This window comes from Etheostoma cragini, chromosome 6 (assembly GCF_013103735.1).
Source record: "Etheostoma cragini isolate CJK2018 chromosome 6, CSU_Ecrag_1.0, whole genome shotgun sequence".
NCBI lineage: Eukaryota > Metazoa > Chordata > Actinopteri > Perciformes > Percidae > Etheostoma > Etheostoma cragini.
The window spans coordinates 19,616,739-19,633,123 of NC_048412.1; the positions used below are offsets into that span (position 1 = coordinate 19,616,739).

The window sequence follows — 16,385 nt, forward strand, 5'->3', positions numbered from 1 at the left end:
TGACCTTCTCTTCAACACAAGCCTCCCATGCGTCTTTCACCTCTCTCTGTCCATCCATCTCTTCCTGCTCTCCTTTAGCTCCTCCGTCACCTAGCCAGCCCGTCTTTGAAGCATTAACCTCAGCTATCCAAAGGGGATTAATAATAATGATGATATTGATGATAATTAAGATGATGATGAAATGTATATTTTTAAGTATTTGTCATTGGGAAAATAATCTTCACATTATGATGACGATCATGATGATGATGATGATGACGATGATGATGATGATGAAGTTTCTCTTGTTATCTTTGTAGCTGTTCTGATCCTTCTTAAGTTCTTGTCCTTTCCGCTCATGCTGCGGTAAAGTACTGCTTAATTCCCATCAGCCCTCTTTCACCCCCTCCCCCCCTTTCTCATTTGGTCTACCCAATGTTTGGTCCTAACGTCTACCTGTCTGACCTTTACCCCTTGATGTGTGTGTGTGTGTGTGTGTGTGTGTGCTTGCGTGCGTGCGTGTGCACGTATGTGTGAGAGACAGAGTGAACTGTCAAACACTGACAAAGAAAATTTTAAGATTTTTCTCTGGAAGTGGGTTCTTGTTGTTAGCTGTTAAAGAGGTCTATTACATTTCCACTCCACCTGTGACTGAGCGTGTGTGTGCCTGACTGGGTGGGGGTTGCTGAAAAATGGGACGGGTGTAGTACGCTGCAGCAATTTGCAAAAACAACTAAAAAGATTCCCTGTTCTTTGGACAACAACCACCCACTCACACGTGAACTGTACTGTAAACTGTAACATTCTGTTTGCCAGCTTCCTAGTACACGTAGCTTTAATTCCCACATTTCGGCCGCTTGTAATTCCCCCTATTTGTGTGTGTGTGTGTGTGTGTGTGTGTGTGTGTGTGTGTGTGTGTGTGTGTGTGTGTGTGTGTGTGTGTGTGTGCGTGCGTGTGTGCGTGCAAGTATGGTTGTATTGCCATCACTCCTCCCTTTGTGTCTTCTATCCTGTGAGCTGCCCCCCACCCTCCCTACCTTCCTATCCTCATTTACCTTTCTGTCTTCTTCCCCATTTTTCCCCCTTGTTGTAGCAAGTTAGCCTTTTAGTGTATTTATCTTGAAAACCAAAAAAAGAAGAAAAATAACTCTACTTGTTCATTGTACAGTGTTGTTCATTTTAAGTCATTTTTGTAACTGAAAGTGTTTCATTCATCCAAATAAAACAGGAGACAAAAACTGTACAGATGATCCCCTCCCCTGCCTCTTGTCTGTTTTTTTTCTCCATTATGTATCTCAGTCTTCAGGTTGAACCACAGGTTTCATTTGGTTTGGAGAAACCTCATGTACGAAACAGGAAATGTACCTTATCCGATGGTGCCACTTTTCAACCAGAGGAGGGAGCTGTCAGACTTGATTTCTTTCCTCAAACACTACATCATCCACCATCCTTGATGTTTCTGTTGCTTTGTGGCCCTCTCAGTTATGGAACACCTCACTTTTCATGGACAAAGTTATAAAGCATTCATTAATTTTATTTAATTGGACAAAACAACAGGAAGAAGTCAAATATTTTACAAATTAATTAATTAAAGCACAAATGATTAGACAACATTAAGTATTTCATCAATTGCTATTTAAACAGACAACTAAAAGAAGAATTACCTAAATGAATAACGGAATTTCAAAATACAGTTTTTAAAGTGAAATGAATAACTGAATTTACAAATTTCATTAAAAATACATGGTTTTAATCAGGCATTTAAAAGATTCCCTCCAGCATTTCCATGTTTCCTTTATTTTTTTTGAACAAATCCTTTTCCAATTAGATGTCAATTCATGAAATGCTTTTTAAATATTTCCATGGCACTTGTGGACCTCCATTCTTTATTCCACACTCGACATCATCTTATCAAACGCTATGATGGAAGTGATTGATCTAACCAGCCGCACATGAAATAATACCAGGTCAAAAGTGGAACAGTGATGCAGCACCGACTCACCACTGGGTTCACTTTACCCACATACGATGGCTGGAAAACCATGAGCTCACCAGTCAAAGTCTGAGACAACGGCTTGATTTGACCCAAAGTAAGTCTGACTTTTTTATATTACTGTTGGGTTGTTTTACTAAAATATGGAATGGTTTGGAGCTGCAATGATTACCCATTGACTTTAGACACAACTCATGTAGACGAGACCTGCAAAGACTCATCCTGTCCCCGCAACCTGCAGATAAGTTCTCACTCAACAGACTTGCTGTTGGGGGAAGGACAGGAGTATGATCATCTTCATCTGTCCCTCCGTTTATTTTATCTCATGAGTCAGGGGACATCTGCTAATTGACAAACAACATTGCATTTCTCTTCCAGAAGTGTTTTTTTTTCTGTCTGATGGTTTTGTTGTCTCCTTCCATGTATTCTCCTCCTCCTCCTCCTCCTCCTCCTCCTCCTCCTCCTACTATTCCTCCTCTTCTTCTTCCTCCTCCTCTGGCTCACTGTCTCCCTATCTTGTTTACTGCCTCTCCTCTTCAGTCTGTCTCCCTTTCTCTTGTTGTCGTCGTCGTCCCCCCCCCCCCCCCCCCCCCCCCCCCCCCCCCCCCCCCCCCCCCCCCCCCCCCCCCCCCGCTGTGAGGCACAGTAGGTGGATGATTGAGGTAGGATGCTGGAGTGTGTAAGTGTGACAGCTTTCAGACACCCACCTCCGGGCTGAGTCACGGACGGCTATGGTGAGCATGTGATCCTATCACCAAGGTGACTCGGGTAGATCTGTGTTGCTGTGTTGTCGCATCAATATGTAACATTTCTTCTTTCCCAAAGTGTAGCCATTTTGGAGATATCTCATTCATAGTGAGATATGCTCAATGGTGGAACGTAACTATGTATATTTACTCAAGTACATTTCAGAGTGAATTATTGTACTTTTCACTGCATTACCTTTATTTAACAACAACAGTTACTACCCAAAACTATTCAAGATAATTAAAAGTAGTTTAACATAATCTTGCTACACAACAAAAATAAAAACTACATATTAATGCATCAGTATTAATAATTCATTAATATAAAACCCACTGACGTCAGGTTTCAGCATATTGGGTACTTTTACTTTTGATACTTCAAGAACATTTAGCTGTTAATATTTTCGTACATTTACTTATGTTACACTTTGAGGTGCAGAAACATAAATTCTGAGGAAAGGAGTCCAAATCAGCCCAATGTGTACACCACCCCTTACTCACCCTAGAAAGTTTGGACCAGACACCATAAAAGATTTAAATATTTAACATTTAAATTTAAAAAGTTACAGTAAACTAATCCAAAATGACTCAACCCAAAATAACCACCATGTGTACGTTTTTATTTGTAAACTCTCCTCTTGTTGAGCTTCAAGGTTCCTTCTTGACCTTAGGAACAGTCAATTCGTACCTTCACTTAACACATTGTACTTCTTTCATGACTGCACTTTGTTAAATGTTGGTTTAGTTTATTAAACCAGGTTCATGATGCTCTACCAAGAGCATCACACATACTTTTCTAATATACATAGTTTATGCGATGTAACATTGCTGAGTCAAAATGTCATGCTATCTCCAGACAGTTATTATAGGAGGGAGCTAATTCTATGGGCCTGATGGGGATCATAACTTTGTGTGTGTCATTGTTAGAGCACTAAATGTTAGACATCATCTTAGAAATGAAAGTCACTCTCCATGACTACAAAACCACTCTATGGCATGAAGCGAGTAACTAGAGAGCAACATATCTGGTTAGGTGAGGAGTCAGTTAACACAGTAGCAATTCTTTTGGCTTTGGAGGAACCCAAGTAAAGGTGTAGCTGGCTGCAATTAAGGCCTCACTGTGTCAGTGGTACGAGAAGACAGAACGCCAGCTGTCAGTTTACCCAGGAACACTGCCAGTGCGTGTGTGTGTGTGTGTGTGTGTGTGTGTGTGTGTGTGTGTGTGTGTGTGTGTGTGTGTGTGTGTGTGTGTGTGTGTGTGTGTGTGTTGTTGGTGCCAGTGAGAGGCAGTGCCAGCGGTGAAGTGCCACTAGACATATCTGATTTCCCTCCCTAAGCAACAGTGTGTGTGTTTGTGTGTGTGTGTGTGTGTGTGTGTGTGTGTGTGTGTGTGTCAGTATGAGCTACTGTTGCCTCACCCGTTGACCTCCTGCCCTCTACCAAAGCCACACATGGAAAGAGTATGCATGTGTTATAAGTACTTACTGAGAAAATTATGCCTGTACCTCACTGAAAAAAATCATTTTAGTATGTAAATAATTCTAATATTTCACCTGATAATTTTCAGGCACCAGATTTGTGAGTGCCTCTTCCAAGTCACATCCACTTCCAAGTTAACAAAACTGTCAGTTATTTATCAGGTGTGACTACTTTCCTAACATGTCATAAATATGGAAAAAAAGTCACAACTTTCCAGACCTTGAGGTGATGTCTTTTAATTGCTGATTTTGTCCAATAAACAGTCAAACATCCAGACATATTCAATTTACGATCACATAAAACATAGAAAAGTTAAACATTTTCACATTTGAAAGCTGGAACCAGTAATTGGCTGTCATTTTCGGTCAATTAACATAAATTATGAATAAATTGTCTGAAATATTGTTGATGTGTCCTGATGGCCTAGTGGTTGTTTGACACATAACTGCCTGGTTTATTTCCAGCTTCCAAGAACCAAAGGATGAAGCAAAATGCCAAAAAAATAATAATATTGTAACTGACAATTGATCAATTAACCAATTCATGATTTTATCATTAAATTGCAGTTTCATAAGAATTGTGGAAAAAAAGAGGTTCTCAAATTTGGTGTGTGAAAGTCAATACAGTGTTGTTAAATGGAAAGCTGGATGTGATCTCCATGGAGTAAATATGAGTTCAAAAATAGAGATGCTGCATTCCATTTGGCCTACCTTGGAAGACGGCGGTCAGAACTGGGAATGACGTCACACTCGAACGTTGCAGTAACAAGTTCATCCAGCCATCCATCTTGTTCGCTTATCAGGTGTCAGGTTGCAGAAGCAGCAGCTCCAGCAGAGGACCCCAAACTTACCTTTCCTGAGCCACATTACCTAGCTTCAACTGGGGGATCCTGAAGCATTCCAAGGCCAGGTTGGAGATATGATCTCTCCACCTAGTCCTGGGTCTTCCCCGAGGCCTCCTCCCAGCTGGACGTGCCTGGAACACCTCCCTAGGGAGGCGCCCAGGAGGCATCCTTACCAGATGCCCAAACCACCTCAACTGGCTCCTTTCGACACAAAGGAGCAGCGGCTCTACTCCAAGCTCCTCACGGGTGTCCGAGCTTCTCACCCTATCTCCAAGGGAGACGCCAGCCACCCTCCTGAGGAAACCTGTTTTGGCCGCTTGTACCCTGGATCTTGTTCTTTCGGTCATAACCCAGCCATCATGACCTTAGGTGAAGGTAGGAACAAAAACTGACCGGTAAATAGAGAGCTTTGCCTTCTGGCTCAGCTCTCTTTTGTCACAAACGTGCAGTAACAAGTTGGTAAACAAAATTTTATTTAACACGTTAGGGAGACCCAACCAGTTTAGCTGTTGTTTGCAACAGAAGATAATTACCATTATTCAGTGTTTTGCATGTACAAACACCTAGCAACATGTTCACAATTGGAAGATGGAGAGTACTGTGAGTATGACTGATTTAAAGAGACAAATGAGATGGATGTGCTAAAAAAAGTATATTCACACAGCTTTCACTACTGATGCTCAGAGCAGCCATGTTGGATTGTGATGTCGAGGATGGAGAGTTTCCGACTAGCAAATCCAACTTCTGGGGAAATTTCAGTTGATGTTTACGATTGGGAAGTCAAAAATTCTGTTTTCCCAATTCAACTGGAAAGCACCCGGTTTTACACCCCCCGATATGTGCTTCCCTCCAGTGGTTTAATTTCTCACTTTGCTGCAATGATGTAGCAGTGAAATCCAGCACTCTGTGACGTCACTGTTAGTTGTAACAAGTTAGAAACTTTCAACCAGAAACATTGTTTTAAGGAAGCGCTTTTATTCACTGCCGCTGCAGCTTTACTTTCAAGAGTATAGCACAAATAAATGTACATGACTTAAGAGTGGGTACAACCAGGACATTGTCATTGTTTTTAGGCTTTTAAATAACTTCAACTTCAAGAACTGGTCCGTTGTTTGTCCTTCTTTAGCAATAGATACGACATAACCTCAGCTTCTAATTCTGTAACAGAAATCTCATTAAAAAGACATAATTAGTCAAAGTTCTTCCATTCATCTACAGCTTTCTTAATAGATGACAGATATATACAGCCTTTGCTTGCCATCGTCTTTGTTCAGTCACTTCAAGGTGTGTGTGTGTGTAAAAAGAAAGAAGAATGTATCTGAGGTAAGCCTAGAGCTTTTTGATCTGGTGAACTCTAAATTTATGCTGCTACTATTCTTTGACTTCCTGCCATCTATTCAAATCCAATGAAGTGTTTACGATTTAGTTCTTCAGGGTAAATGTAGAACAATAGTGTAATCTTAATCACATACATATCCTAGGGTGGGACTGTGTGTATGTTTCATGTTTCAGCTGCTCTGGCAGTGTGCTTTGGGAGAGATACGTTTTCATTTGCCTCCCTTCCTTCAGTTTTGTGGAGATCTGAAAGTCCAACATGGTTGCTGGCATATACCTGGGTCACTGAGTTAATTAATATGCCCCACGCACTACCAGCCAGCCAGAAACAAATAAATTCAATCAAGTGAGTCTCAGAATACCTGACAATGAACTGACCTGCTTTGAGGTTTTTCCACTTAATTAAAACATCTCTTCACATGTGTTTGTATTTCAGGTGTGTATTTTCATGTGTGTGTAATGTGTAGTATAACAGAGTGGAAAAATGCAATTTCCTCTCAGGGATGAACAAAGTATGACTTCTTTTTCTTTGTCTTCAGTGTGGATGATATAAAAGACAGCCACAATAATTACAAGGGATGCTTTTGAAAGTTCTTGACTTTGGAAACAGTAGTTTGACCAAAGAAATCTATATTTTCCAGGGGTTTCTCTGGCAAATACAGCTGTGTATGGTCCTCTCCATCCATTGATGAGATGCAGTGGAAATCCCTGGAAAAACCTGGTGAGGTGACCTTGAGTTTTGAACTGCTACGATACACAATGGCACACACAGATCAGAAAAAATGAATCAGTGCCACAGTATAACAGCAGCTCCCACACTGTGAATGAGCCCACAGCGCGGCACCTCCACAAAGGGATCTACAGTATAGAAATGCAACAATCACTCACTCACACACATACACACACGCAAACACGGGCCACGCACTTATGAGGAGTGATCCAACAAAGCAAAGGATGATGGTGATTATGACACATATCTATGCCACCCACAGTAGTGCCTGTGCGAGAGCAAAGCACATCAAACTGAGCAAGTGTAACACATGCTCTGTGTCAGTCCTCCTCCCCTGCACTGGCATGTAATGTATGACACATAGCTGAACCACCTACAGGCCTGCTGTCTCCATGCCCCGCTGATGATGGGGAGGGGGGGGGGGGGGGGGGGGGGGGGGGGGGGGGGGTACTGAGGGCACCGGCCAAGCAGACGGATTCTGCCAGATCGTCTTTTGGGGGAAAAAAGGGGGGTCATTTGTGACTTCACCAGCTGGTGTCACTGTTCAATATTACTTGTTTTGGTTAAAATGTTGTTTTTCATCTCAAATCAATCAAATCAAAATATCCCAAAGTAGATCAGATGAAGGACTGCTGAACGTCATCTGCTGTTGCATCCCACCCCCAGTTAAACACGTGAACTTGTGTTGGAAACAAGCTTTTGGGTGTTAAGTGGCTGCAGGGGCATCTGTCCAGGGCTCAGGGCTATTCTTTGTATGTGAGGAGCATGTGGTATTGGTTGGGTGGGTGGAGGGTGTTTGGTGGCTGGCAGGCCAAGCACCTCTGGGTGATCCATTCCGAGGAGGGGGAGAGTGACCCAGACTTAGCCTGGTGTGAGGATGACTAATTGGGGATGAGAGAAAGGGGAGAGAAGCTTAGACTGTAACTGGATCTGCACTTACTATTATTATTGTTACTATTCCCTCCTCTTGTCACAAAGATGTTGACTGCAAAAGTAATGCCAATGGGATATTAGGCCTTATCTGCAAAGCTCTGGCCTCTATTGAGTGCTTAATTGTTGCTCGTGCAATAATAGCTTCCTCTCATTCAAGCAAATAAAACCGTAACTGAATTCAACTGACAGAAAAAAAGAGAGTGGAGAAAAAAATGTGCATCCAAAGCAACTGTAATAAGTGGAAACAGGTGAGTAAGACAGAGGTAATGGTGAGACTGAGAATGTATTTTAATCAAAGATAAAGGTAGAAAAACAGAGGGGATGGATGGGAGAAAGAGAGCATGCACTTGGGTCAAGGAGGGGTAGAGAGGAGTAACGGAGGGGAAGAGGAAGCTCTGTACTGTGCCAATAGGAAGAGTTTGTTCCTCAGTGAGATACAGGAGACAGTGTCAACACACACGCTGTGCTCAATATAGCTACTGTCACACAGCCAGGCATACCTCTCTCTGCTCTCCAGCCTGACACTCACACCTTCCTCAACACCCCTCCTGCCTCGCTCACGTTCTTCTCCCTTCCTCATCGGAACAGGTTACATTCTTCCTTTTCCTCCCTTCAGTCCTCCCACACGGCCCCAGTCCATCAATGTCACGTCCCCTGAGCTAAATTAACTGATCTCCCTTCCTTTGCCCCCCCCCCCCACCCTCTGCCCTCGCTCTCTGTATATAATACAGGCTTGACACCCTGCCAGACATTGGTTTAATATAACACACATTCTCTGTGCCTTCCACCCGCTCTCACATTACCCTCTCTTTCCAACTCCCACCATCCCGCTTTCATATAGGCACTGGCTGCTTGCTTTTTCCATACTTTACTCACCGCAAAAAGAGCTTTTTGTTCTTGAATAGCTCCCTCATTGCCATGGTAATTCAACAGAAAGAGAGTGTGGTTTTTTCTGTCTAGGGCCTCGCGGATGAAAATAGTAGCCCAAGTCATGATGTGTTTTTTTTAAGTGGCCCTGAATCTGAGAAATCAGTCGATGCAACTGTTAAGTCATATGAAGAAGTCTGAAGTTTATAAATGTGTTGTGTGTATGTATATGTATATATGTGTGTCATAGTTACCATGAAGCCATTTCCCACATTTGTCTTCTTCTTCTACTTCTTCAAGGTGGACCTCTTGGTACCATCTCAGCCTTCCCATTGATCCCCCTCTTCCTCTGTCTCATTTGTCCTCCAACGTCACCCTCCCCACCCCCTTCCTTCCCTCCTGCACCACCCTCACCACTTGCTGTGGTAATCCCATTACTCATGTGCGAATACCAGCTGGGGAAGAGAGGGAGGGAGGGAGAATGTGGACAGAGGATAACTGTGCGGAGGCCTCGGCTCTCAACATAGACGGTTGGACACCCTAGATGTTTTTTTCAAATTCTTGTTCTTGGAGAATATATTGATTGACAATATTAATATATTAATAATAGAATGATGAATCACTGTTATCTTAAAAGTGTTCAAACTTCGACCCCTTATGACCCTATTTGGGGTAATGAGGACAAAAACTGTGATTCAGACAGACGGAGGGAGTGATATCTGTGATGTGTCTTGCGACGGTTAGACTGGCAAGCTTGAAAATAAACAAGTTCTTTGATGACAAAGAACCCATTGACTCTCTTGTTCCCTCTCTCTCTCTCTCTCTCTCTCTCTCTCACTCTCTCCCATTCCTTATTCTCCACAGCTTTCCTCTCTTTTCCTCTTTCCCTCTCCGTGTCCTTTTTTTGCTCTTGCCGTTTGGTAGGGGTGAGGTTGGAGGGTAAATGTGTGTGGGGGGAGGCATCAACCGCCACCCTACTGCACTTGTTGTCCCCTCAGCTGCCGGCTTTTTCTTTCATCCGGTCCGCTCTCACCCTAAACGCCTTTTAGTCCAGCAACCCGTCTTCCCTCTTTTCACTGTTGCACAAGAAGTAAAAATCTTTTTCTCCTCAGTCAAGGTTCTCCTCATGAAGAATTAAAACTGAACAAGTGGTTTCATACAAAACCATCTAAAGTCGATTATGTAAGATCACTTGCTGGAAGTCAGAGATAATTGTAGCACTTAAAAATAATAGGTAAATGAAAAAAAGAAGGCCAAAGTAGAAGAGCGTTAAGGAGTGTATGTGCACATGCATGTGTGTGCATGTGTTCACATCACCAGTGGTATGAATCATCTAATGTACATATTACACGTCTGTTGGTCCACTGATTATAATCCTGCCTGGCTTCCACTGGTTGCTGAAATCGCTTCTGGATGTACATGCATTGTGTGTGTGTGTGTGTGTGTGTGTGTGTCTACTGCCTGTGGTGGCACTGGTTGTGGGCTACCACACCCATTGTCCACGGTAATTACACTGACTTGAGCCATCTGTGTTTTGGAGGCACAGACCAGAAGAAACCGTGTGTGTGTGTATTGCTGCTGACTGGATGGCATGCTATGCAGTTGCTGAAAAAAAGTCTGAAGGGTTTTTTGACCTTCTTGAGCCACTGTCCACCATTTGTGTATCAGTTGTGCTTGTTTGGCACAGATCTCAGTCATGGCATACATTCTTGATGGTGATGACACATCCCTGAGCTCACATAAGATAAAGAATTGGGGGAGATTAATATATATTTGGAATGTTCACACCCACACCCACCCAACTTCGAGCATTCACACACACACACACACACACTCACACACACACACACACACACGCACACACACACACACACGCACACAGACACACAAACACTTCCATGACAAAATCTCTGCTCTCTCCTTTCATTCTTTCTGTCTTTCTCTGCGGAGCGTCTGTCTGTCACTCTGATTATGAACGGACAGAGTCACATAAAGCACGGAGGGGATGAAAAAAGGGCGGGATGGGAGATTGAGGGAGTTACAGATGATGTGAAACCAATAGGACAAGGCTCTTCTTTGCTACACTCTGTTTGTCAAACACATCATCAAGTTCACTTGGCAAGATCTAGCTGGGTCTAATTTGATGGTTAAATAAATGTGAACATTTAAAAAAAATGAAGTGTGAAAAACACACTGTACATGTACTGCAAATGTGATTTTTCCAACACTGCAGAACCAAACATCTAATATCAAACCTGAAATGGTCAACGACATGGTCGTTCAATAGATGCAACTTTTCAAAGAATATTTAAAAGGGGCATTTCACAATAAATAGTTTATTGTGGGCATGCTAGGTGAAAGAGAGAGATTGGAAATCCCATGCAAAAAAGGTCTCTGGCCTCTGCTCCCCCTAACACTAACCCCCCCTCTGGTACCCCTAACCCCCCAGGAAACCCTAAATACTGCTTTCAACGTGTGTGTGTGAGAATGTTATTTCAGACTAATAGCATGAGCGTTTGTTTGGGCATGTCTGCATCAAGCTTGATAACAGCTACGTTTATCTACAAAAAAATCTATTATTATATCTATTATTCTTCCTACCCAGCCCTCCACTCCTACCCCCAGGGTTTTTAGTTTCATTTAGTAATTTAATATTTAGCATTTATTTATATTCTGGTATGATAAATGCACACTATGAATTGTTGTATGTTGTGTTTGAATGTGTCTGACCACAAAGTTCCCTCACAGGAAAAACAAAGTTCTTTTGATTTTTTTTTTGATTGATTGATTAATTGGCAAGCTTATTAAATGCAAGCATATTTCAAAGGTCTACCATCTGTAACAAAATACACTAAAATGTTGAGCGACAGCGTCAACTTTTTGACTGCAGTGCATATGTGCTTGTGGTCAAAACAGACTAAAATGGGAAATTACGTTACGTTATCTTTCACAGATAGAACTCATCCATAAACCTTGAGGTTGTAGCTCAAATAGTGATGAGTGTTAGGGAGAGAAAGAGGTGCAGGCATCGAGAGGATGGAGCGGGAGGAGAAATAGAAGAGGTGTGAGAGTGAGGGAGGGTGGACGGATGTACGGATGGATGAGCGGTAAAAGACGACAGGACAGCAAACAGACAGAGTAGCAGCAAAGTAAAGAGGGAATGGGGGAGAGAAAACAGGAGAGGTGGATAAACAGTCAGAGTGAGGGAGGAGGATGAGGAGGAGGAGGAGGAGGATGGAGTGAGGGTGCTGAGTGAAGCTCTGTGTTTATTGGTGTTCAGAATGTACTGTGCTGAAGATTTGTCTGTAAATGTCATCAAATGTGTCAGCTGACTTACAATAGAGCATGCTCACACAACAAGTCACAGACACGCACACATGTAAATACACACAGAAATAGAAAAGAGCAGAAGCTGTTTGTCCACCCTGAACTTAATTGCTAAATCACTGTCAATTTTTTTTTTCCTCCTCCTCCCGCTGGAGTGTTTCCTCTTGGCCTGTCTTTGATTTCTTTTCTCTCCATGTGAAGAGCTCTTCACCTCAACCAGAAATATCAGAAAATGGTAAACTTACAGCTGGGTGGTGGATGTGTGTCACAGCAACAAAAAAGAGAAACAAGGGAATAGTGCAACTCTCTTGTTCCCAGATGATTGTCCTATTGTCAGCCTCTGCGTGAGAAAATGCCACGCTCGTCTGTGCAGTGGTTTTCCTGCTCTTAAGAAGAAGACAGGACAGTATTAGCGTTTCCTGAATGTGAAAGTTCAGCATCCCATTTTATTTCTCTTTAGTTCCAGTTTCTAATCTAATCAGAGCAGAGTGGGTTTCCTGAGCCTGTCAGAGAATGGCCAGCGAAAGGAGGAGAAATCCTGTTTGTAAATCACACTACAGGGACGTTGCTGCTGTCAGGGGACTTTGTTTACTTAGTTTTACTACTATCTTATCCTGTTGACAGGGCAGGGCAGTGTGGTGTATCGCTGATGTCACAGCGCTGTGAAAAGAAAACACAAAAACACAAATAAAGCCTCCATCCACTGCACCAGGTGCAATTGTACTATAAGACTAAAGAGGAAATGCACTTCACCTCCCATGTATAACGCCTCGCCCACTCACATGCACTTATCATTAACATGTGACAGCTTCATGTTAGTGGCACACGAGGGAGCGGACGGTCAGGGTGTTCGACAGACTTGTTTCCTGTCAACTGAACAGGTCTTCACTCAAACCATTCTTCAGAATCAAACGAGCCACGCTAAACATCTGATCAAAGAGTTGACCAGATGAAGCACTTGACATGCACATGGACATGCATGCAAAAACAAAGCATGTGCTAATGCTCGCTCTGTTTGGGATTGTGAGTTAAAGGTCATGTACAGTTGACTGCACCTTAAAAAAAAGAGGAAAAGGGAGTTAGCCCTACATGAGAAACTGGCAACAGAACAGGAAGCAGGTTCATATTCAAATTAACCACAAGTTGTTTTTTGTTTGTTTTATGTAAATTTTTTTGCCTTATGGTTTGATCTAAATGTTTCAGTCAAAATTCAAATAATGGTAAAAGTGGTTGCTACTGGGGTGCCAAAAGGAAAAAAGTGTATAGTTTTACACATCAGATTTTTTCATCTTGGACTTTTACTGAATTACTATGACAAGCTAATGCTAAACAACCGGCAAATGTGTTTTGCACATGGATAACCAATAAAATACACTGCGAAAATGCCCAATCAAATTTAAGTGAAAACTTATAAAGCATGCCTTTGACTGAAACAATCCAATTTGGCTGAAAGTGCAGTACATGATTTTGTCTTGATGAGATTTCTAAAAATAAGTCAGGAGGTCATCAGAAGTCTTAAAAGTAAGAACAAAAAGGTTAATTCTTGTTAAGTTCATTAATTCAAAAAAAAAAAAGCCATCTGGTGAAGTGTGTGTCTAGCGATCGCAGTGTTGTTCCGTTGGTCCACCACTTTGGTCCAGACTGAGACCACATGTTATTTTCATTATGGAGATATATAGTATACATTTATGTTTATGTTTCCTTTATGTTTAGTGTAAAAAAAAACAACAACATTAAATTAAATTAAATTAAATGCACAACACTTTTATTGGACCATACATTTTGTGACATATTAGACCATGTCACAAAATCAACAGATGAGTGTGAGAACGGCTTTCTAGAGTCGAAGTCTGCTCATAAATGATTCATCATTCAGCACAGTGAAGATCAAACATGCAAGTACAATAAACAAAACATATGTTTCAGTGGAGGTGGACTTTAAGTAAAATTCTGAATGCAGAACTTTTGTTTGTAGACCTATTCTTCTGAGTAAATGAACAGGCCTAGTATGTTCACCATCACACAGTTCAAATTTCCTGTTTTCAGTGTTAATCACTAACTGACGCTTTCATATTTAATGTGTCCATTTAAAAGTGTAATTATCTTCCCTCTGAAAGGGCCTAATTAGAACCATAACCGCTGATTGACGTAAACGGACACCGTGAGACGATCGCTCTCGCGCCTCTCTTGAATCGTTGCACTCGGATATGATGTCACCACGGTACGGCGCGCTATGGCGGTCTCCGAGGCAACGCCGCGTGCTGCAGTGACGCCAGCCCAGGCCCCGGCTCGTGGTGAGTGGGCGTGACTCGCCACGTTAGCCCGCCCCCCCTTCTCCCCCGTCAGTGTGGGCGGACCCCGCGCTCAGAAGAGAGCGAGCGAAACACGACACCCCGAGCACGGAGAGACGCACGGGGGGGAGGAGAGAGTAATACTGAATGGTGATAGAGAGTGGAGGACTTACAAAAAGTCTGAAAAGAAAGAGAGGTTCCTCTCTAACGTTCATTCCTGTCAAAGAACAAAGCGAGATGTCAAACAGCGACGAAGATGCGGTTGAGACGGAGTAAACAACTACTAGACAGTTAGCGAAACAACTTCTTAAAAGAGAGAGAGGCTTTACGGCTGGCTTGAGTCGTTTTCCGCCGCAACTTGATCAGGTTTGAACGCTGCCAGTTACGGGACGAGAAGCGAGGACCAACAGCGAGGTCTGGACCGCTCGGCTCGGCTCAAAGGCACGCCATTCGCTCGGTTTGGACGGTTGGCAGAGATCCGCTGAAACGGAACGAGAGAGCGCGGTGGCTCGGGAAGATAGATTCGCTGAAGCAGCAGCAGCAGCTACAAAAGTTTGCCGTATATTCACCCAGTTTTCCACATTGGGAACTAGAGGGGGAGGAAGAGGCCGAGAGACTGGCTTTTCTTTACACAAGCAACTTTGTGGAATTCATCCTGTTTAGCAAACTTTAGCTGCTTGCTGTCTAGCTAAGTAGCTAAATCAGAAAAATGAAAACACCTGGGGATAATGGTAAGTTTACGTGACTCCTGCCATGAATTTCTATCCACCATTGTCTTTCTTGTTTACTTGCCGTGGTTGCTGTCGGCAGAGCTAACAGTCACTGCATTACTGATTAATAAAGACGCCAGATAGTTACTTATCAACATCCACTTCCAATCAAAAAACCTGTTGATTGGTTTTAGTTGTTCTCGGGATCAGTGCAATAGTCCGTGGTCTAGTTAGATAAGATACTGAAATCTGCTGCAGGTTTAGTAGCTACTGTACTCCAGTTAAAGAGGAAGTGGTTAAACTCCTGTACAGTTGTTACAGCGACATCCTCTGTGTCACCCTGACAACCTAATTTCACCATCCACCACCTTTTAGATAACAGACTGAAACCCCTATAGAAGCACTGCATGAGGGTGTTTTTGTACTGACTGAGTTAAAAACAGAGATGTGGACGTGTTGATAAGTTACTTTAAGACTCATCTCCTCCTGGTGCTGGTGTTGAGGTGATGGGGTCTAGCCAGGCCACGCAGCAAGCTGATATCAAATCAGTGAGCATACATGTGTCAGGTCCATGGCCTGGCAGTAAATTGAAGTGAGAGCAGGGTTTTTTCCAGTAGTCAGCTGAGGTCTGTGTGTGTGTCTTAAAGTCTAATTCCTGAAATGCTTGCATAAGTTTGTTCTTGCTCCCTTCTCTTGAAGCCAAGGCAATCTTTAGAAAGGAGGAATTGAAACTAGGCCTATTATAATTTGTGCCAGCTATTCAAGTTTATTATTTCTGAGAATCTGTAAGAAACTGCCTGAAATTACCCTGTCTTTTAGTAACACAACGTCTGGATTTTAATTCATATAAATTAGACCAATGGGATAAAATGTGAAAGTATATACAGTAACAACCATTTACTATCTTTGGCCTTCTTTGCTAACAAAATACACATAATAAATACATTTTTTTCCCTGCAGTAACAATGGGATGACTTCCTAAGTAGTTACTGATAAGCATATGGCACAGGGCCTTGTGTGTGACTGACAAACTGTGTGGGACCCTCTTCCACTTGGGACATTCCCCTCCCTTCCCCCACCCTGTCCCCTCCTGACTCCCGCTGCACCCAGCTTCAGCCCCTCAACATTCCTACACACACACACACACACTT

General features: G+C 42.7%; 1 protein-coding gene across 2 annotated transcripts in view; it reads left to right on the top strand.

The window, feature by feature from the left end:
* Nucleotides 1–14,596: 14,596 nt before the first annotated feature.
* The window catches only part of erfl3 (Ets2 repressor factor like 3), a 43,743-nt gene continuing 41,954 nt past the window's right edge, over nucleotides 14,597–16,385 (top strand). The window contains exons 1-2 of one of the 2 annotated variants that reach the window (XM_034874159.1): nucleotides 14,708–14,720; nucleotides 14,839–15,255. In XM_034874159.1, coding sequence (XP_034730050.1) covers nucleotides 15,234–15,255 — 22 coding nt within the window. In that variant the 5' untranslated portion in view covers nucleotides 14,708–14,720; nucleotides 14,839–15,233. Of the gene's footprint in view, nucleotides 15,256–16,385 lie in introns of both variants that reach the window. The other variant, XM_034874158.1, reaches the window with a different exon arrangement.